Source organism: Oryzias latipes, chromosome 12 (assembly GCF_053564925.1).
Source record: "Oryzias latipes strain Hd-rR chromosome 12, Olatipes_Hd-rR_3.1".
Lineage (NCBI taxonomy): Eukaryota > Metazoa > Chordata > Actinopteri > Beloniformes > Adrianichthyidae > Oryzias > Oryzias latipes.
The window spans coordinates 19,368,960-19,391,905 of NC_136248.1; the positions used below are offsets into that span (position 1 = coordinate 19,368,960).

Genomic DNA, 22,946 nt, shown 5'->3' on the forward strand with positions numbered 1-22,946 from the left:
GGCTTCGAGCCAATCAATCAAGGTCGTGCTTCGGCATTGACGCGCTGCGGCCAATCAGAGGGGAGAGGGGGCGGGGCTTCGAGTGATGCTCAAACTCGTCAATTGAACTTCTTTCCCTTAAAAATGTAAGGGGGGCAGCTGTCAGCGTGTTTTCTATATCGTATATTTAGTTTTTATTGGCTCGGATGATTGATTAATATTGATTAAAATTAAAGCAAACGCTTGAAACTCCTGCTGACTCAGTGCATGGTCAGACGTTTTGTGTAGTTTTGGCTAGCCAAAAAAGCATTGGTTTGGACACAATAATAATGCTAAAAGCATTTTCAAAACCTGTTTTAATTTGATTAAAAAATAGGCATATCTCCTAAGTAACTTGATAATATGTTATTTTATAAAACTTTACATTATTTTTTAAAAATAATTTAGTCTTTTTAGATTTTATGAATGCTGAGTCACTATATGTTTTGTGAAATTCATGAATGATGGAACCTTAAAATAGGATGAAATTACAGCTAGTAGAGAAGTATTTAGCTTTTTTTGCTAGCTTCTCTTATAGAATTAAACTAAAATGTTGTACCATCTTTTTAGAATCATTGATCCTTTTTCACAGATTATTTGTAGCCTAGACTTTGATGTTTATGCTTAGTCATTGTCCCCATTTTCAATGTTGTTTTGCCTTTTAAAGATACTTTTTTCTTTTTATTAATATGAGTCTGTGTCAGTTATTCTATATTCAATATTTTGTGCTTTGGTCTCTAAATTGATCTTTAAGACACAAAATTCATAATTAAAACCAGTACAATAGACACATCACTATTTGACATGCTCTCATAAATGTTTGCACCATGTTTCAGTAAAGACAACAACTTTTCGTCATTAAAATTTGAATTTCTAAGAATCTAAAAGTTATTTTACTGCTAATTTATTTAATTTGCGTGCTTGTTGTTTCTTTAAAGCTAGTTCTACCTTGGGGGTCTGCAGCCATTCGGATCAGATTCTTACAGTCCAAAACCCAGCGAGAACCGCAAACTCCCTGTTGATTGTTAAATAAAAAGAAAAAAATGATTTGTGGTTTCGTGGCCATGAAGCCATATGTTTATAAAATGAAGCTCATAAAAATTTGCATTACTTGAATTTTAATTGTTATATTTTTTATTATATTACTTTTGACAGCAGCAGTCACAAGTTCCTTTCAAAATAAAACACATCAATTAAGATATTCCCTCTGTAGCAGAGTTACCAGCAATAACACTTAAAGAACTTTGCCTCTGAACAGCAACAAGACAAGAGTTTAAACTTATTCTAATAATAAACCACTCTGACAATAGATCAAACCTTTTACCGTCATGTTGCATATTCCACATGTTCTCAATGCCTCTTAATTTAGTGGTAAAACCAAATACAGTTATTTTTACTCATGAAAGATCACTTTTGTTTAAAAATCTAAACACAAGTGAAAGAACTTTACTAACAAGCTTGTTATTTATATTCAAATCGTGAGCATTTTTCTGCAAAGCCAAAGAGCATCAATAGAGAAATAAAAGAGCCACATGTGGCCCCAGAGCCCCTGCTCTAGCTTGTATTTGTACGGACATTTAAACAGTTTTGTTTAACAGAATTATCAGTATTGTTGTACATTTTCTCATATGTGACAGGAAACATTTAAACACCTAGAGAGAAGATGCTTGTTATTCTTGTTACAACACATCACAGACACATGTGGAACTTTGTAATTTGCAGTCCATTACTCCCATGGATGAGCACGCCACACCACATGTTTCTGTGTTGAAAATAAAAAATCTGATTCACGCTACATATATTTGCCCCAAGAGATCCATGCACATAAAATGAGAACATTTATCAATATAATAACCTTCTGTCTTGTTACCCTTAAGGACATGAGGTATTTGACATAGTCAGATAGAAATGACAGTCTATGCTTGACTGCTCACCCAGCTAAAATCTAATAACAGTGGGCTGCAGCTGCTAAAATGAACATGCTGTTAAGTTTAAGGGCATTGCAGCGTGCAGAGACTGCATTCCTGAGGAGATGTAAATGTTCATGTGGGAGAATCTACGTTTAGTTGATTTGCTGCACACACACATGCAATATAAAATGTACCTTTTTTAGGGCAGAGTACTTTCAAATGGCAGCACAGGTGTGAACGGTTAATTTAATGCCTGAATTCTTTTTTAGCAGCCACAGTTTCAAGGTCGCGGTGTTGCACATTGCAGGTTGATGTCACTTTCTGAAGGCTGACTGCTACACTTGATTAGAAGGAAGACGTTATTCATGCCATCAGTTACGACTCAGTGTGAGGAAGGAGTCAAAACAAAATGAATGGTTCCTTCTGAAGTATCTGACAAGTGCAGTTTTCTTAAACTTTTTCCATTTTCTATTGTTTTTTTGTCAATTAAAATACCACTGCTGCCACAATGGACAATTTCCAAAACAGTTATAAAGCTCTTACAGCTTTTCTATTCATTTAGAATCCAGTCTAGCTATGCCTGGTTGCAGAATGGCACTGTTTTTAAGTGAAATTTACAATCCTTTTCTTTTCTGGCCATCAAGAGATGAAATTGCTTCCTGGTTTTCATATAATGTTGAACAAATTCCAGTTTTCAATTAAAAACAAAAAAATCATGTTTCAAATCTTCCACACATCTTTTCCAAACCCGAATTTTTCTCTGAAACAGAATGTGCTGGACAGTCAAGTGCAGTACACGGATCATTCTTCTTGACACAGCAATCCTTTCAAAAACATCCATTTCTTATTGTCAGAGAGAGACAGTCTGCACTTTGAAGCAACAAGATTCATTGCTAGAGTGTTCTGACCCGCTGGTGCTGTGGAATACTGAAATGTTTTTTGACAGCTCCTCGAGTGTCATTTTGCAGTTTGAATGAGGCCTGCAGATGGCAAATGAGGTTACCATGCCAACTGATGCTCTGAATTGAATCAAGAAGATAAAGATGGGAAAGAAGTTTTCAAATTAATTACATGTTGGATTGAAAATAAGAAAACTCTCACTTTGGCTAGAATGGCAAAAATGTTCTGTAAGAAAACCCTGGATTTTTTTTGAAGTGTTTTTTTTTGCATTTCTAAACAAAAGTGATACCTAAATTTAAAGAGTCAGATGAATATGCAGATACCCACCAAACGCAACACCACATTTATAATTAAGGATCTGGAAAATCTTTGCTTTGAATATTCAACAAACCGGTAAGACAAGACAAGAGAAACGTGTGTTTTGAAACTGTGTATATAAAGGGTCTTGATGGCTCAGGCAGATACCTCTGTTTTGTCCATGTCATGCTACCCTTTCCTTCTTAAGACACCTCTCATCAGAGCAGAATGAACCTGGCAGTGACAGTAATAAAGAGCTCCATCTGTGCCTGGCAGGGAGAGGCAAATGAACCAATTAAGGTCTGTAGAAGTTCCTTCTTTCACCTATTAGCAATGGCAGCCGTCATCTCCGTCATGATGAAACGAAGAGGCTGCAGGGGTAATTAAATACCAGCAGGGGCCTCAGGCAGACCTAATAATTCTGTGTAACCAGCCAGCCAGAGAACATGTTGCTTAAGGAGTACAAACCAAAAGTGAGAAAGATCACATAATGCAAATAGACATTGAGATAATTAATAGAGCTGTGTAAAAAATGACAAAGATAAATTCTGTGACTACCAATGAAAACATCATTTATTAAGCAGTAAATAAGGTTTTTTCAGCTTAGCCATCACAGGTTTTCATTCACATGCTTGCATACAGTTTCTCTTGTGGTGTTCTGCCACCTGCTGGAGACAACGTGCTATTGCAACCATAATTTCACTGTTCCGTTAAAAGCGGCAATAAAAGCAGACAAAGGAGACACAAAACAGCAGAAGAGAAATGGCAAAAACAGAGGTTTTATTTATTTAAAATGTTGACTACTTTATAGGTTTATTAGGGATCTGTTGTTTTTCTGTCTGACCGGCTTCCTCATAGGTAGTTACGTTCCTAGGGCAACCCAACAAAGCTTCCTCCAAGAGGATCATGGGAAAAAAATCTGAAAATTCAAGCAGAGGGAGTTTCGAACTTTCACGATTATTTACCAAAAAAAAGGACATTTTTGGTCATTACATTGCCACTAGCGCAACGAACGGGTTTGCATTTAGCCTGTGAGTAAATCCCATGTCTTTAAAATGCCTAAATTATAATTTAAAGCACCAACTCAGGCCAAGGCGACCTAACGCATTTAGCTATGTAGCTAACTCTATAACTTAACGATTATTCTCTGGTTCTGCCTCAATTAGTTGTTATAAGGTGGTATTCTTGGCGTCTGTAATTGTGTCTAAATGGATTTACTGGGATTAAATAGATGTTCCTTTTACAGTTAGAATTGGTGCTGTTAGTAAATTAGCATAAAAGTGATTTCTTTCTTATAAGCAGCTGTTCTTGAATGCACTTCAGTGGAAGAGTACTGATGCTGTCTCTGAACGATGGAGCTGAAGCTGGAGGTTCTTCTGTCATCAAGCATCAAACGAAAGAAACCATGGCCACGATTCTGCTGGCTCGGGCAGGTAACTCACAATACAATGAAATCTATTTACTAAAGCTGAGATAGTATTTAAAAATGACAAAATAAAGTACAAATACTGCTGTATTTTGTTTTTAATAAAGTGACTGTAAACATTTTTGTTTTACTTTAGGAAAAGGAGTCTGTGTTTGTGTTAGATGACAGGCGGATCAGTGAGATCAACATGGTGTCCGGTCGAACCAAGAAGAAGACACCAAAACTTCATCCATTGCTCAACAATGTGGTGACAATGGCTTCCTCTCGTAACGGTGGGTTTAGTGGGTTCACTGAAGACTCTGAAAGATGGCCACCTCTGATCTTCCATCCTCACATCTCTGTTTGCTTACCAGGGTTGTGGCTCTGTGGACTTCTCATGTCAGGAGAACTGTTTCTGTGGAACAGAGATAAGGATTTGTTGAAGACTGCCACCGCCGTCCCTGAAGTAGTTCAGATGATCACTTCATCTCAAGGCATAAAATGGATTAATTAACAGAAAAAAATGCATACTTTTTTCCCTTGAAACCTTTTAATCACAGCAATACATTTTAAATGTCTCTTTGCATTTTACAGGCACATCTACAAAGCTCTCTCTCCAAGTTTCATGTGATGGGATGCGTGTCCTCTTGTCAGCCACTAGTGGCAAAGTATTCCTGTGGGAGTGCATGGATTCCAGGGTTTTGGCAGGCCTGCGGGACGGCCCCGTTGAAGGACACTGGGTGCTCATACAGGCTCCTGTAGACACCATCTTGCCTTCTTCAAGCGACAAAGAAGCATCTCAAACCACCATCTTTGTCAAAACTGAGGTTTGTAAAGAGACTTATATACATGTTTTCTTTTTTAGAATTTTGTTGTAGAATATTTCTCATTCAATCTTCCTCTAAACTCTTACAGGTAGTAGGTGACATTTGTTTATCAGCGTTTGTTTTCACATCTGGAGAGAACCTCATCACTACTATACTTAAAATTCAGTGGAAAGAAGGCCAATCTGTGGGGTGAGTAAACCGTTCTTTGTACCATAAAGAACTTTCAGTGGAACATCACGTTAACTTGAGACATTTTTCTATATAGTTTTATGCGTTATAGTGTTCACTGGGTCACCAAGAAGTACCCTTTGCCCCGTCTAACCCCTCCATGTCAGCCAGTAAAGTCCAGAGGGGCTTTGGTGCCAGTCTTCTCGCCGGATGGCCAGCTGTTAGCCATCGTCCTGAACCAGAGAAAGCCTCAGGTGGGTGTTTCTTAAACATTGTAATTCAATTTTCTTTGCTTCCCTAATTTTCAGAACCGTCAGAATGATTTTTTGTAACGTTTCTTGTTCAGGCTACGCAGGTACTTTTTGTGAGCACACAGAATTTCATCTCGATATCAAGTAGTCTTGGGGGATGTGGGTGCAAGAAAGTGGACATCCCATCCAAGTACATAAGGTCAGAATACGTGCAATTTAAAAGAAGAATGGATGTTTTTCACTGTGAATCCTGACTGGTATTCTCTTTCAGGTCTTACTGGGTTGGCAGTGTCAGCTGGTCACCTGGAGGACTTTTTTTAGGCTGCATGTTGAAAAGAGGCTCTCTTCTTGTGTTGCTTCGTCTTGGGGGACTTCTCTCTCTGACAAGCTCTGGCTGCAGTGTTGACTTTGGTCCTGCACACTTTTTGCCCTTACATCCACTTGTCACTTACAGGTTCATCTTCCTCTTAACACATTTTAATATTTGTTTTTCTGATTTCATCTACAAAATGTATCTTAAGCGTAAATGAGGTATAAATCCAGTGTGAGTAACTTTTCTTTTTTTCCTGTTTTTCTGAAGGCCGCCAATGTCTGCACGTAAAGGTGAAGCATCTTTGTCGAGCTCCAGCATGTCGGTGCGCGACATCTTAAGGCAGCGGTATTCTGTGACCTGGCATCCACGGCTTTTTTATCTCATCGTATCTGATGGTTACATGGCCACAGTTATGAGATTGCCAGACAGGCCTTCCCCTGCCCTGATACTAAAAACTCTCCTGAAAGACATACGCAAGGATCTTGAGGCAACTAGCTGCAAACTAGATCGATCAAAGGTGATTTGACTTAGAAACCTTTAATTTGTCTTTTAAAAAAGAGCTTTTTTTGGGTCTTTTTGAGATGTAATTGACCTTTTTTTGGCCTTTTTGTGTCCGTGTTTACCGCTTTAGGGTTATGTGAAGGCGTGGCTGGACTCTGTTTGCTACTTGAATCTGGACAGCAGCTCTGAAGAGCTCAAAGCCACACTCCCAGACCGGCCAACCATGACAGACTCCATCATTTCAGCTGCAGTCACTAATGGATCTAAGCTGCCGCTCTTCTTGCAGAACCGACCAGGATCGGGTGGAACTGCGGAGCTTCTTGAAAGCGTGCAGGTTTCTTCCGTTTTATATTCTAGTCATTTAGATGCTGATTTGATTTGATGGATTAATACTCTCTTTTGTGTGTTTTTCTAGGCTCTCTTTGACGAGGAGTCTGATTTAGATGGAATTCCTGCTGGTTCTCATGTCCGGGACAGAGGTTGTTTGGAGTTTGCTTCGATGTTTGACACTCTTCATGCCCTAAAAACCCACAGTAGTGAAAAAATCCTCTCTGGGCAAGTTTATGACCAAGATGGTGAGGACATTAAGAAGAATTCCCTTCGTCGTGAGCTCAGAGAGATCCATAGCAGGCTGCTAACAGTGTGGGCTTTTGGCTTGTCCCTGGGAGATGCAGTGGAGCATAGAGCTCTTCTGTTAAAGCATTTGCTTTGCTGTGTGGTTCAGTTTGCAGCTTTACTCCACTTGATGCCCGATCCCACTTGTCGTTCGGGAGAAAGTAATACCTTGGCTTTCACTCGCCTCCTGCACCTCATCAAAGCTCTTTTATCTTTCCTTCCTTGGGATAGTAGCCCTTCAGAGGGACCACGCTGCTTGAGGCTAGTGGTGGAGTTCAGTAAATGGATTGTACGTCTTCTGCTGAACCCTCACCCCGACTCCCACCTGACTGGCACCTGTCAGGTTTCTTCCCAAAGTCTGTCCAGAATCATTTTCCTTATTCAGATGATCTCTGACTCTCTTGACACGAGTTACACCTCAGAGCAAAAAGCTGTCTGGTCTTCTGAGGAGGAATCCCCTTCTCAGCCCCAGGTGTGGCTCTCAGATGTATATCACGTTCATTTCCTGCAGGAGGGAAAATGGCCTCAACTTGTTAAACCAAGACCTTCCATCAGGTAAAGGCAGTCTGTCTGAGATCAGCCATGAATAACAGGCAAAGAGTTCTATGAGATTATGAGATTCCAATCGTAAATTTATAATTCTATTTTTTTTTTTTTTTTAATGGCAGACTTTTAGGAGTGTGGCAGCTTTTGTATGATGTCATCCAAAAGTATGCAGAGGAACTGAACACCATTCAAAGCTGTAACGGTTTAGAGGAGGAAAAGCAAAGGCTGGCTCTTATTATGTCTCAGGTCCAAACATCTTTGCAGGCAACAGGAGAAAAGCTGGGGGACGGCCCTGCACTGCTGAACTGTCAAGGTTTGATGGACAACTAATCATTTTATTATGAAAGTAAATGATCTGATTTAGGCAGCATAATAGCTTCAACAAAAGCTGCAAATAGAAATTTCTAAATTTACACCACCAATTTATTAATAATAAAAAAAAATATTAACTATAAAGAAATGAACAGACTATCAAAATAAAATCCAAATGCATTCTCTGTGTTATTTTGCATCATCTGTCAGATTTTTAGCAAACAGATAAAAACCCATCGATTTCTTTAACATAACTAACACGTATATACACATTTTAATAATTTCACTCCCTTTTTTTTAAACACAATGACGACAAGGCTAATACATGTTCACTTTAAGCAACAAATTAAGAAACAAAAAAGCTGAGTTTCTTGCAGAATGCTTAAGCTTTGTTATTTACCGACGTCCATTGAGATATTTTGAAAAATGAAATTATACTAATTAGATTAAAGACCAACATGAAAGTAAAACTTAAGCTGCAATAGACAGATTTGAAAACAGTCTGGTAGATTTTCACAACTTCTCTTGTATGTAAACATGTATGTGGGTCATTGGAGATGTCTGGGATTATTCTCCACAGCTGGAATTCAGTGTGGCCAAGCACATTTTGTTTGATGTAAATACAGTTTTATTATATATTACTGGTATTTTAACTCCACATCCAGGTGAACATCTCTTCCTGAGTGGCCTTTATCAAAAGAGTGCTCATGCATGGCGAGTACAAATCTCTCAGGAGATCAACAAAAGTAAGAACTTTTCTGTTGGCTTTGAATGTTTTCTACTTTGCAGTCTTGTTTGGCCTGAAAGGATCAAGTTTTTCTTTTTCTTTCATTCTTTGAGGCTCTTATCGCAGCGTCTTTCAAGAGACGCGGCTTTGTCTGGCACTCCTTTATAGTCTGCTATCACAGTACCAACTGAGAGAAGCGCAAGAGATGGGAGACCACATGGCCCAGCTCATTCTGCTCCGATCTGGACTCCAGAAGACGCGTGGGACAAGTTCGTCATATCATTTATGTTTTCTATTTGATTGCCTGAAGTTCAGTATATAAAAATAAATCGAGGCAGTTGTTTTATTTCATGCAACTTTTTCATCTAACAACACCCTTAAACAGTAAATGCTCTAAATCATTGTCCAGACACACAAGCCAGCATTCCATCACAACATTTGACAATGGGATGAGCATTAATTGAATTTTGGAACACAAATGTCCCCTGTTGATCCTGATATGGTAAATCTATCCTGCAGTTAATCCCATTTATAAAATATAATTTGTTCCAGACTAGCGAATAGTAAACTTTGTGTTTTTAATGAATAAAATAGTTCATAAAAAAAAACTAACACATTCAAGTAGGACTTTATTTTAGAATACTTTTGTCACAAAGTTATCAAAGGTTTTTCTGACCACTTGCTAATGAAATTGACTTTAGAATGATGTAGAAATGCCGATAATCTAGAGCTGTCCAAGTATCTAATGTGATATGCGTTAATTCAGAAAGCCACCATTATAAATTCACAGTAAAGTAGCAAAAATCGAACATATTCTTTTGGTTCTTTGCAGCAGGTTCTCTTCCTTGCCGATGGATACCAACAGACCTTCACAGTGACGCAGCCTCTGCGGTGGTTCAAAGCCTCGGGAGATTCATGGCTTCCTACTTCACCAATCAGTCACTTTTCATTCTGCCTGCTCACAATGTGGCTGTGCTCCCCCCACTCCATCTTCCTCACGGTTATGCTTCCAAACAATTTGCACCATCTCAAAAGCTAAAATTCTTTTAGGGATTTTAAAAGTCATAGTAAAATTTTCTCTTAGGCCCAGACGTTGGGCGTTTGGTGCTGCTCTGCCAGGAGGAAGTGGCCAGAGCTGTCCGACAGCAACATCTGTCAGAGGTTTGGACAGTGGACTATGCCCAGGATCTGCTCCTGCTTGGCGGGCTGCTCCCTGAGGCTGTGTGGATGGCGTATCATCTGGGAGACTGGAAGACTGCCGTTTCTCTGAGCCTGGCTTATACCTGCTACGGGTCAGAAAAATTCAAATTCAGTCGGTGAGTTTAAAGATATTCTACGGAAGGAACAAATGGATGACAATATGGTCTGTGTTTTCATTTTCTGTTCCTCAACGGTTTCCTTGGTGACAGGCTCAGGAGAAAGGATTTCCAACTGCCAAAAGCTTTGACACCAGAAAGCATTTTTCAGGCTGAGCTGGAGTGTCTTCTGAAATCGGACTCTCAGGAACACGCAGATAAAGGCAATGAGAAGAGCTTTACAGGTAAGACGGATTTATCATCTTTAAAAGACTCCTGGGGACAACTATCTAACTTTTGTTGTTGTTGTTGATTCTCCTAATTTTGCTCCTGAAGAGCCTTTGGAAGGAGAAGACTGGGACTTGTTGCAAAGTTCCATTCAAGAGATTTTGAAAGCCTCTGTCATGGCAGGAGTCGATATTATTTCCACCTTCTTGTCTTCCTTGCTGGACGCAGCAAAAGACATGTGCTCCTCTCTGCCTGCTTTGGTGCCTGCTGGGCTGTACCTGCCTTCCCCACCTCTGTATTGCCCACAGCCCTCTCCCAACACACAGGTACTGCTTAAAATATATTACCATAAACACATTCACATGTGTGAAAAAAACAAAAACAAAAAAAAAAAACTTTTGACTATTTGGGAAACTCAGGACCCATGGGGAACGGCGGGGCAACTTCCGGAGGTTGCATGTCGCCAGAAAGTGTCTGGAGTTCTCCAAAGACTGTTGTTGCTTCTGAGATCTGCTTGTTGTTGCCATCCTGCTGCCCAGTGGTACGTCAGTCGGCTGGGCCGTGCCAGACACATCCTTCACAAGGTTTGTCCCTACAAGGATCACTTATTTAAAGAAAAAAAGAAGCAAAAAGTCAAAGAAAACTTCAAAATAATGTCAGACCAGGCCAAAATTAAGTTTGATGATTATAGCTGGGCATTAAACACTTTGATTTCTCATATCTATTCTTGTTTCAGATCAAAAAGAAGTATGCGTATCCCTCTGCTGCAGTGGAGGAAAAGAGTTTTCCAGAGGAGCTGATGAAGCTGATAGCTCATGGTGGATACTTCAAAAGAAGGGCCAAAAAAGACCCCCAGTTGGACAGTGACACTATTCATACTATTGGTAATGCATCAGTTGTATTGATCAGTGATTAAAGTAATCAAAAATCTTTTTGAATGTTTTACAAATTGAATATATTTTTGTTAAAAGACTGTTTTAGGGAGCTGTGTGCTTTATGCTGGATGCTTCATGTCAGGGATCAGCTCTCCATTCACTGCCGAAGGTTTCAGCTTTCCAGACGGCATGATGGAGATGAGCAAGTACGACATTTGTGTTTTAGACCCTCACATGAGGATGTGATCACCCCCCTACAGCTGATCAAAGTTCACAATTGTTTATGTTTTTCGGTGTTTAGTCGGACTTGGATTCGCTGTCTGTGGACGCTCTCCGCTGGGCCCGTCGTCTTCTGCCCTTCTCTCACTTCCTCAATGCTGAGGAAATTCTTCAGGACATAGTGCTCAGCCTAGTCTCAGACCTACCTCCTCTGTCTATGGTGGCATTCCCAATCAAATTAAACTTGTAGGAAAAAGTTAAATGCACATTTGTCATCATTAGGTTTTTTTTTTTCTCTTACAGGTAGCAGACACACTTGTGGAAACCTTCCCAGAGGAGGAAGAGTCTGTCAGCGTACCTCTGAGGGAGAAGTACAACTCTTTGCTGCAGAGACTGAGGCAGTGCACTGTTCTTGGTACAGTCAGTTTCCTAATTTAACTACATATGAAATTGTTACAGAGGAATAAAGCTGATGAAGTTAAGGGAACGAGTAGTGAGAGCTGCAATGATGTCAGAAGTGAGCAACAGTTCACTGCTTTAAAGATGCTTTGACAGGATACAGAGAGAAGAGCTGTGGTTTGTATGAAAAGGTCGGGAGTGGCAGGGAAGTACATTGGAGTTGTGCAGAACATGTATAAGAGCTGGAAGATGTGGTGAGATGTGCTGTAGGTGAGACAGAGGAGTTAAGATGGAGGTGGGAAGGCACCAAGGTCTAGCTTTGAGCTCCTTTTTGTTTCTATGGTGGACAGATTAACAGATGAGGTTAGACGAGACTCTCTGTGGACTGTGATGTTTGCAGATGACATTGTGATCTGTAGTGAGAACAGGTGGAAGAACTGCTACAGAGGTGAAGGTTTGCTCTGGAAAGGAGAGAAACGAAGATCAGCAGCAGCAAGACATGGAATCTGTGTGGAAATGAGAAGAGTAGGAGTGGAACGGTGAGATCACAGCAAGCAGAGGAGAAGAAGGTGAAGGACTTTAAAGTTACAGTCAACTGTCCAGAGGAATGGAGAGTGTTAGAAAGAGGTGGGCAATCATTGGAATGGGTGGAGGAAGGTGATATGACACAAGAGGATCAGCAAGAATGAAAAGAAATATGAAGAAGGAGTGATGAAGATAGAAAGAATCAGGAATGAATCCATCAGAGGAACAGCTCACGTTAGATGTTTTGGAGATAAATGATGAAACCTTAAGTGAAGAGACAGTGCTAATGTTGGTAAAAGAAGGTTGGAGGTACCAGGAAAGAAAGCTAGAGGAAGATGGATGTAGTGAAAGGAGGGCATGAGGATTGAAAATGAGAGAAAAATAAAATCCTTAAAATGCAGAAAGTTCAGTGATTCAAGCTCAACAGTTTGTATTCGAGTATCAACTTTTAGATTTCAATTTATAGTGTAAAATCTAAACTGTTGTCTATTTTTTGAGTTGTTAAACTCAAAATTTCTACCTAATAAGGATGTTTTTTTTACTTTAAGCTGCGTTTTTGAAACCTTTTAAGCATTTTTTGTTTCTAAAAGGCATTGTGATCAAAGCGTTAGTTTGAGGTGATCCTTTCGTTTCCCTGTTCTGTAGATGGAGTTGAAGAGGAAGCAAATGTGCCGATGACGAGTTTGATTCAAGGAAAACTCAGACAAAGAAGGAAACACCTGAAGCGATTGCAAAGACACTTGACTCCCCCCGTGCTCCATTTGTGGGAGAAAGAGGAAGACACGGAGAGCAAATGCGCCACAGGCACACCAAGGCAGCCGTCACTGGGTACCAATCAGGGAACCTTCAGTGACTGCGAGTTCCAGCCAGCGTGCAGTGATGCTGACACAGCAGGCAAAACATCTGATACAAACTTGTCTAAAGGACATTCCAGATCCAGGTAGTCAGAAAGTACAAATGCAATCATTGTAAGGTGTATGTGTGTAATTTATTCTGTTGTTTATTGTTTTTTTAGAAGCAAAAAAGCAAAGAAGAAAACAGAACAAATCAAGACGGATGTTAAGATTGGTAGTGGTCAAGATCAGGGTCTCAGAGAAGCCAGGAAGAAGGAGCAGCTGCTCCAACCAACTGTTGGGTCCTGGGAGTTTGAGCTGGAGGATGACGAGTATCTTCATTTTCTGGAGCTCTTTCTAAGTTATGTTTTAGAGAGGGGTAGCTGTCTTGGAGTGGACTCTGGCAGTGAGCTGCCTTTGCTGAAGAGCTTCTGCTCTGAGCTGAGGGAGAAGGAGTTGCACTCTCTGAGTTTTGATATACTTACCACCATTCATCGGCGTCAAAAAGAGAGGAAACACTCGGGCAGTGATGCACCACTGTTCAGAGCTGGGGCTTGCTACAGGCCTTTAAGTGAAAGTATAACTCCTGAGCTGCAGGCATCGTCTTTGTGGACTGAAGCTCCTGGATCCAGGGACTGTCTCTCTGTCAGTTCTCATTTTGATCAGAGAAGCCCACAACAGAGAGGTCTGTTTGGCCTCTGGAAACAAAACTCTGCATCTTTTAGGAGGGGGGATGGATCAGTTCTTAGTTCTGAAGCGAGCCCTGCTCAGAATGCTTTTACAGCAGATCAGCTCCCAGAAAATCTCCCATTTGACTCTTCAGCATCTGTACAGACTGTCTCCGACTTACAGCAGGGCCTAGATCCCAAACTGGAGGCTCGGTTTCCGAAGCTCGGCAGGCTGCTGGAGTGGATGGTGCGATGGGCCGACAGAGGGGTGCCGTTTGGGCTCCGTGACAAAAAGAAGAAAGAACAAGGGAGAGGAGCCGGGGACGGAGTGATGATTCGTGTCAGGGCTTCAGCACCTGCTGTTCTCACCTCCCTGAGTTTGCTGGAGTTGAACGCGGTGCTGGGGACCGACCGTTACGCCTCCCACATCCAAGTTCCAGAGGTGCAGCTGACTGTGTCCCCTGTGCTGCAGCCTGGGGAGGAGAGGAAGCTTGAGAGGGAGAGCAGTGTTGATACAGGCTACCCTGGATCAGCCCACAGTGCTCCAGATCAGGATTTTCATCAAGAAAGCATCAGTGATGGGTAACTAAAACAGTTTATTTATAAGAATACCCATAGCAAGATTTATTTGGATACTTGAAAAGGAAACCTAATTCAAAATTCAAAACAAGGCTTTGTGAGTTTTTTTTAATTGATCATGTTTTAGAACTCAAAAAGGGTTTGAAAACACACATTTCATAAAATTTAGAGGATCAGAATGGAAAGTTGCTTGCATGAGAAACAAAGAAAAACCATCTGTTTATTTTTTTTATATTTAATGAATTAGTTTCTTTGACATCCACAAATTGTACTTTCTAATTTCCTTTTTAGCGATCCTCATACAGATGAACCAGAGGAACATCCAACATTTCAGGCGAACCCTCCGCCTGCTGACCAGGATGCTGCCAGTTCACCACATCTCACTCCTGATGATGACTTAAATCTTACTCCAGAAAAAGAAAGTATGCTACACATTTACTTTGGTTGTTTTAAGCTGATGTGATGGAGACTCCTGCAAAAAAAACCATCATTCGAATGTCGATTATTTCTAGACGAAGGCGGTGACAGTGAATGTTTGGGTTTGCCATCGTCCGGTCCCAGAGAAGACGACACTGCAAACAGCTTTTCTCCTGAAACTGTAATGACCAGATCTTAATCATATCAGTTTTTGCCTGTCATTTAGGCTGTTCGAAAAACAAACACTTTTGTTTTTTTATCGTCCAGAGATTAAAACCGGCAGAGATTGACCTGTCAGGAAAGGCTGAAGAAGTTCCCTGTTCCTCCATGTAAGTTTTGAGTTTAATTGAATTTTGATGAGTGTAGGTATGAAGCCAAAAAAAAAGAAGCTTGTTCTGGCTCTGATAACTATGGATCTGCTGATCCCCCAAAAAAGGTTTTGCCTTAAAATTTTATTTTTAATAACTTACAGTTCCTCTGGTCATCCAGAAGCACAACCTAACAACCAACCTCAGACTCTGGTTCAGGCCAGACCTCCTGATTCAAACAATCTGCAGCGCTCAGATCCAGTGATCGATCCTCCAAAAATCCCGCCTCAGACCCCCACAGCTGAGGAACCCACAGTAGATTCTGCGACTTTAAATCTGACGTCAACTCCGTCACCCATGAGGCAGCTTCTGGGTCAAGACCTATTCAGACTGGTTCAGGTAAGAACTAACACAAGAAAGAATTGGACTTAGCATTTTAGCTCTCACTTAAAATGATGTGTTCTGTGTTTTAGCACATCAACTACTTGAGTCTGCGGGAGGTTATTGGAGCTTCATTTTCTAACCTACTTGCCCAGCAACCGTCTTCTGTGGCCCAGCCTGACATGACCTGCTTACTCCCTGATATATCATCATCTGCCACCAGATTTATCCCCGACCAGGATGCATTACCTAATCAATCTACAGTCTCTGCAGCAGTTCAGACACCTGTCCCAAAGCCAGGCTGCAGAGACCTCAAGAATAATGATGCTGGATGTCAGTTTGCAGCACTGACGACCACAACATCCTCCGCAGCCAACCAGCATCAATCCAACATAGATCCACAGTCCAATGTCTGCATCAGTGGTGCTGAATATCAGGTATTTCATCTCTAATTATAAAAGTTTCCTATAGTTTCAACAAAACTTACTTTTTTGCTTGTTTTTTTGTTGTTGTTTTTTCAGGAAATGCAGCCACTTTCTGTGCAAGCAGAGTCCCCAGATGTTCAGCAGATGGAAAACAGGAAACGAATCCCCTCTTCACAAGGACTCCTGGCCACCACCAACACCAGGCGTGCAGTTCAGAGCACGCCTGTACCTCTAAGCTCTCATGGTGGTGCACAGAATGATTCTGCTCCTCCAATGTTAGGTCTGAGGTTGCTAAAATTCTCCAGCCCTCTGCTGTCCCAGCACACCTCTTCACAAAATCCACCGGCACCTCAACCACACGCATATCCCACTGCAAACCAGGAAATCCCCAGATCTTTTCAGGCAAAGACTAAACTTGACTTCAACAAAGGGAGGGAAGACAGAAATACATTTTCATCTCCAATAACTCGCCCATACAAATCAACTTCCAGGACTTTTCATCCCCAAAGTCACAGTTCCCCGCAGCTCCCTCCTGCTTTTCCTGCTCATACACCTTCACCGTTTCAGGGACTTCGCTTGCTGCAGCTGCAGCCACCTCCACATCACAACATCACCTTCCCTAAATTACCACTCCCATCATTCTCTAGACCTTCTGCACTCATTCCAGTTCCAGTGACGGAAACGCCTCCGATCAAGCTTCTGCAGATCAACCGTGGGCCCAAAGTGGTAAGCTTCAACGTTTAGGAATTCACCTTCTTTACATTCTGGTTCGACAGTTATATGTAGTTTTTTTGGATGTACCACAGATGGTACCCCGGCCAGTTCCCTCAACCCATACGACCCGTCTGATCTCTAAGGAAGAGTTGCAGAATTTAGGGGTTGGGCAACAGGAACTGGAAAAAACTGCTCTTCAGTTGCTCAGAGTTCAAAAATCTCCTGAAAAGCCCATCACCTCGTCCAGCTGTGCCCCCAACAAAAGGTAAAGCTACTTTAACTTATTTTCTGTCATTTTTTAATTAAGTAACCTTAATATTCAACTGATCGTGTGTCATTTAAAGGCATAAAAGAAGAGAGGAAAAAGCAAAAGGGGGGAAATCTGAGGTCACGTTTAGACCAAATGAGTCTATCATCCCTACTCAAGAGGTAGAACAGTTTAGTCCTATAAGTTTGACCCATTTTTCTAAATGATCTTTACATCCATTTTCTCAATCTGTTTAGACTCCAGCGTTGCCTACAAGTGAGGAACCTGCAGTTGTTGAGAAAATCCGCTCTGATCAGGACATCCCAGGTGATTATTTTCGTAAGTTTTGAGTAAAATTAGATACGTTGTGTTTTTTTTCCAACGTTGGTTATCAAGAAAAAAACAGTTTGAATACAAATATTTTTGACTTTTTTTACGCAAATCTTTCGGTGACCCAAGAGTAAAATGTGTGTTTTCATTGAACATAATAAAGTTCCACTTAAACTGTTGTTGGGGTTTCCCTCTTAGAACCTACAGTTGACTCCCTAACCGGTCAGAAACTGTTGGGTAAGATCTTTTCCACTTCAGCTGAGCTCCAAGCCATGGCTTCCACAAGTAAGCGTCCCCCGGAGTGTTATGACGTGTCCACCAACACAGACTCGGGTCAGTCACCAACGAACTTCCACCTCCTTGAAATGATAACCATTTTCTACATTCTTTTATTTTGTTTCCCTTTAAATAGCACACTTTGAAATGTTTGTAGGTTTACTTCTTTTTTTGTCCAGACATGTCAGAATTACGCGGCATAAACGTGACCATAAAATCAGTTTTTGATAATTAAATATTATTTTTTTTTCTTTCCTTAGATTGTCCGCCACAACTTGTGGATAAAGCCATATCTGTCCAAGCCTCTGTGATGACTGGCAGCCCAAAATGTTGGGAAATTTAGGAGAAAACATTCATTTTGTTTTTATTGTTTACATTTATTACAGTAAAATGAAAATCTACTTTTTGTGTGTTTTCCCTTAGCAACAAGTTCAGCAAATTTCCAAATTTTTTATGAAGATCCTGTTCGAGACGGAGAGCAGCAACCATGGCAACCAGAGACGAATACCGTAAGAAAGCCTTCTTCTTTGATGGAGCGTGTTCAAATTCAACATTGTGGCTGCAACTTTTATGTTTTTAAATAGTAGTTTGGGACAGAAAAAGTTATCATTTCTAACTGTAGGTTTTTCTCTCATATTTCCATCTACTTGCTTTTTACCTTAATGCTTTATGCCCCATAACAGTCAACATACTATTATGTGAAACCAGGTTTAGCTTTTGACCTACTTTAAACGAGCTCTTGGACATTTTCTGTTGTTTATATTCAATTACCTGAAATGTTTGTTTGAACAATATAGCGACTTATTGTCACACCATGAACTTTTATTATACATATTTTTTTAAATATTCATTTTTTAATCTATAGAAAAACCTTTCAACAAGCTTCTCTGTTTTGTTGAACATGACTTGCAGAGTCCACCTGGCCGCCAATTTCTAAGTGTTTTAGATTTCGAAGGTGAAGATGGATCACCACGTCCTGCTCCAGAAATACGAGACGTTCCTTCCATTCGACCTTCCTCGCCCACATCTTCTCAGCTTCATGTTCTTGCAACCTCCGTCCTCAGGAATGACTTTTCTGCTGTCCAAATTCCAGATAACTGTGTGCCGCTCACCACTCCCCCAGGTCTCTAAAATATCTTAGCACTGACTAACATACTATAATAGGCAAATGCAAAGCAGTTGGCTTATTTTTCTTTAAACATCTTTCTTTTGAACTAGAAATGCCCGAGGAGTCTCCCTCAGAAAGCAGCTGTGGGTCCAGAAGCGTTTTAGAAAGGGTTACATCCCAGAACATGACAGAGAACTTGCCTGAATCTGAGATCTGCCGAGCCATCAGGAACCAAAGTGGCGTCCGTCAGAACGCCTCGCCTTCACTCCTTTCTGAGGGGTTCTCCTCACGCCTCTCAGTACTGGACGCCCAGCTTGCTGCGCTGCAGAACATCGCGGATCATCTTGAGACGGACCTCGTAAAATCCAGAATGGTAGCTCAAATTGTTTTTTGCAGCGTTTCTTTTTTGGTGTGAGCTTATCAATGGACTCTTGTGTAAAACTATAGAATAGGCCCGCACAATAAATGGCAAATTTATCGTTATCGTGATATCAAGATGTGCAATATGCATATCGCAAAAGTTGGTGAAAATTGCCATAAATGGTCATCTTAAATGTGCTAAAACAATCTTTTGGCATCTGGAAGTATTTAAAGAATCAAATAAATCCATTTATGCATTTGACCAATCGGATGAGCTCCTTTACATCAAAATTTACATCAAATACCAATCAGAAGAAGTCCTTATACGTTAGATGTTTGAAAGACCTATGTAGATGAAGGTCCAATATAATTTAAGTTTTGTTGACTCTTATTTGAATTAAACTGTTGCAGTGAAATGAAAATAATGTATTTAGTTATTTTGCTATTTGTTCATTTATCGCAAGTCATATCGCCATCGCAATATTCATCACTAATATCGTAAATCGCAAGTTTTCCTCATATCGTGCTGCCCTACTATAGACTATTCCTTGTTTGTTGCTGTGTTTTTGTGCAGGTGGTGAACTCCCTGGAAAAGCTTTCCTCACCGAGTGTGAAGCCCACCAAGGCAACAAAGAAAACTGTCAGATTGTCTCTTCCTCTGCAAGGTGAGACCTAAACACCTGATCACTCGTAAAAAGCTGTTATGAAAGCCACAAATGTGTTGTGCATACAGAAAAAATACCTTCTAGATTCTTGTTTGCTTTAGTTCTTGATTATCTTTGACAGCATGGACACAGAGACCTGATCCAGCCTTTTCAGCTGAAATAAATGCATCAGAGCTTGATAAAAACCCTACACAGCATGACGATAAAGACCTGCTTCTCAGTGATGAAGCTGGAGCCTCCTCCTTTCACTCACCACCAGGTAGAAGTCTTTAAATCAGCTTGAACTCACGCTTTTGTTTTCTGGAAACTGACAACTTTTCATGTTTCTTCTTCACTTACAGATAACTTTACAGATGCAGACGAGATATCTCATGAGTAAGCTTAAGTCTTTGTAGACCCTAATATCATTTAACTATACGTTTGAGAAGACGCACAGATCATTTGTTAACTAAATGAGTTTTATAAGTTTGGATACTTCACCTCCTCGTATCTCACAATATATTCCCTCTAATCTAAATCTATAGGTGGACGGATGCTGACCCGGGCCAATCCGAGTTATTTGATACGGTGGAATTGTTAGACGAGCTGCTAAAGGAAGGATATTTATTTCCAACCGACCTGGATTTGTTCGAATCCCAGACTGTGCAGCACAACAGGTACAGCATCAATTCTTTTCCCTTTTTTAGTCCATGATTCAGTCGTTTGTACTGAGGCTGAGAAATCTGACTCCCCCCAGCAGGCAAGACCTGCAGCAGAGTGGCTGGATGTCAGAGGGACAGGCTTTTTCCCGGGAGGACAGGAATGAACTGAGGATATGGATGAGAAGGAAACACAGGGAACGACTGGCTGCATATCAGAAACACAGAGCACGTCTGAGGGAGCAGGAACACAAACCTTACACTGCCTCTCCATCCAGGGTAAAGCTTCTTCTTGAACTGATGTCCGATTATGTGTTTCTTTTATTGTGATCATTTCCATTTGGTTTGTCACTTCTGCAATAGACTCGAGCAGCCTCACGGAAAACCAGAGAAAATGAAGAAAAGTAAGTGTGTGTTTCAGCTCTGTTGAAAATACTTGGCACATCTGTGTGTAAACTCTTCATCTCCATTTGAAAGGCTCACTCTTCTGGAGCAGTACGACCAGCGCATGAAGGAGGCTTGGTCTTTGGCCGGTGAATTCAATCTTCCTCCGGGAACCCAAGCGAGTTCTTCACGCACTGAAGGTTCTCAGGTTCTGTCCAAAAAGTGGTCAACCGCTGCTCCGCTCAGCAGGTATCTTCTACCACAGTAAGGTGATCGGGATCTAGAATTTCACCTTATTGTTAATTATTGATTAGTTTTTACAATTCCAAACATTTTTTAATGGTCATTCTAAATATGTCGAGCTGCTCTTGTGGTAACAAAAACAACCTACAAATTTATGTGAATAGGGATCTCATTTACAGTTGCACAATTTTGAAGTCAATTTGCAGATGGGATGCTACAAAAATCATAGCAACCGTTGTAGGTACGGAGTCTGTGAAGATTTGTGTCTGTAATCCTAAAAAAATATCAATAAAGCAAGAATCAGTTTGTATGGAGTGATTTCTTTTTCTAAGCTTCCAGTTATGCTAAAGTCAGCCTGGGTTCTTTGATGAACCTTGGAGACTGTCGATAGATGTTGCATCTTTTATTGGTGTTATGGTCCTGTAATCAGAAATCCCAAACTGTGATGACATAATAGCGTAAGAAAATCTTCTTACAGGCCTCACAGTGTGTCCGTCAGTGGCAAAAGGGGAAAAGCTCGGCTCCACCCGCAGACACACTCTGTGGAAAGACCGCCTTCAGAGGATCTTCACAGACGACTGGGACTTCATCGGCCTGGTATTGTTTTCAAATCTTTGTTGATCAAAATACTTCACATTTTAAAGGATTGCTAACATCTTTTTCAGTAAAAATGAATTGTTCACTTTGGGATTTTGGGTTTCAGTGACTCTTTTACCAGGGGACCGACTGTCTCAGGTGACGAGACGCGGCATGCTCAGTAAGACGCTCCCTAAAAGTGATGCAGCCAGCCAGAATGAAACCAGAGACGATGGACACCAGGGAGAACCTCGACTGAACCAGACATATTCAAGAGGGGGTGCTATATACAAAAGGATTCACAGGGAGCTGCCTAAAGTGGAAGGGAGAAGAGAATTGGACAGTTCAGGACCTCATAGACCGCAGAGGCTGCAGCGGTCTGACCTTGTAAGAATGTCATTAAACTTAGTTAGTAGTTGCAAATGTTAATGCTCGTCGAACTGGCCTTTACTGTGTTTTTTATTTTGTTTATAATTTCTCAGGTTCTCACAGAGCTTGTGGATGAGGAGGAAAATGATCCCCGTGGAGTTTCAGGGATAGACTGGCTGGACAATCTGTCTGAGAGTGCAGACAGCTGCCTCAGTAAAATAGACTGGGCAGCTATAGAGAGAATGGCTGCTGCAGAAGAGTCAGATGTGGACTCTTAAGCAACACAGGAAGAATAAAATGTCTTGTCAAGTGCCTATACTAATGTAATATGTTATATTTTAATACATTTGTATATATATATTTATTTCATGTATTTCTGTACTTTAGTTTTGCACAAACCCCAATGTTTAAACAGTTAAGTGTTTGCATTTTCAAAACATACAAATAGAGTGACCTTTTTGGAGCAAATTCTGAGCATGTATTTTTAAGCCATTAAACTGTAAATGATAAATTTGATATCAGTGCTTGGCTCAGTTTATTGTTAGGAATAAAGAAGGCATGGAAAGAAGGCGTTTGGTTGGTGACCTTTGACATTGCATGTGCTCTGAATGGCACTTTCTACTGCAGGTTTTGAAGTTTCTTTTTAGTTTTTGTATACAACACTTTCAAATTTTCAATTCACAAAGATGTTTTTGTTCTATGAGATTTCTGGGTCCTCCACAAAACTTAAATGCACTTTTAATGGAGCGGTATGTTTATTCTGATTCACCTGCTGTCTTTAACATAAGCCAATAAAAAATACCATTTGAATTATGTGAAGGATAGGATGAGGTGTTTATCGCAATGACATGACAAACTGAATGAAGAAAGTTATCACATAAGAGAAAAAGGGAAAGATTCTCTTGTAGAAATCAGTGTAAATCAGTGTTTCCATTTAATAGGACAGTAGCCTAAATGGAAGCACATTGAGTAACTTCTGACAGGAGAAAGATGCTGCTTAGTTGGTCAGTTTAACCCTGGAGGACCTAAGAACAATTTTCTTTTAGGCTTTTTTAGTTAATTTCCCAACTTTGTTGTTTGTTTGTTCATTTTGG

The 22,946-nt window shown here is 40.6% G+C and overlaps 1 protein-coding gene across 10 annotated transcripts; it reads left to right on the forward strand.

Annotated features, from left to right (window-relative positions):
* Positions 1–3,855: 3,855 nt before the first annotated feature.
* Positions 3,856–22,420, forward strand: cplane1 (ciliogenesis and planar polarity effector 1). 10 transcript variants are annotated; one of them, XM_020707665.3, is made up of 50 exons: positions 3,856–4,156; positions 4,428–4,558; positions 4,688–4,823; positions 4,905–5,024; positions 5,125–5,357; positions 5,446–5,546; positions 5,623–5,779; positions 5,872–5,975; positions 6,048–6,230; positions 6,357–6,606; positions 6,721–6,924; positions 7,006–7,760; positions 7,874–8,064; positions 8,729–8,809; positions 8,904–9,059; positions 9,623–9,790; positions 9,875–10,106; positions 10,200–10,330; positions 10,422–10,639; positions 10,733–10,897; positions 11,050–11,197; positions 11,285–11,394; positions 11,490–11,627; positions 11,711–11,822; positions 12,977–13,271; positions 13,347–14,414; positions 14,703–14,833; positions 14,924–15,009; positions 15,096–15,157; positions 15,301–15,535; positions 15,610–15,954; positions 16,039–16,668; positions 16,749–16,921; positions 17,001–17,085; positions 17,161–17,242; positions 17,432–17,566; positions 17,770–17,838; positions 17,933–18,018; positions 18,422–18,632; positions 18,728–18,990; positions 19,552–19,642; positions 19,764–19,901; positions 19,984–20,017; positions 20,167–20,298; positions 20,379–20,559; positions 20,644–20,684; positions 20,758–20,913; positions 21,386–21,504; positions 21,611–21,870; positions 21,966–22,420. In XM_020707665.3, the coding sequence occupies exons 2-50, from the start codon at positions 4,478–4,480 to the stop codon at positions 22,128–22,130; spliced, it is 9,447 nt and encodes a 3,148-aa protein (XP_020563324.1). In that variant the 5' UTR covers positions 3,856–4,156; positions 4,428–4,477; the 3' UTR covers positions 22,131–22,420. The 10 variants fall into 10 exon arrangements, 9 of the variants coding, with proteins under 9 accessions (XP_020563324.1, XP_020563327.1, XP_020563328.1 ...); XM_020707668.3 differs by having other exon boundaries at positions 20,382–20,559; XM_020707669.3 differs by having other exon boundaries at positions 17,161–17,230.
* Positions 22,421–22,946: the final 526 nt, after the last annotated feature.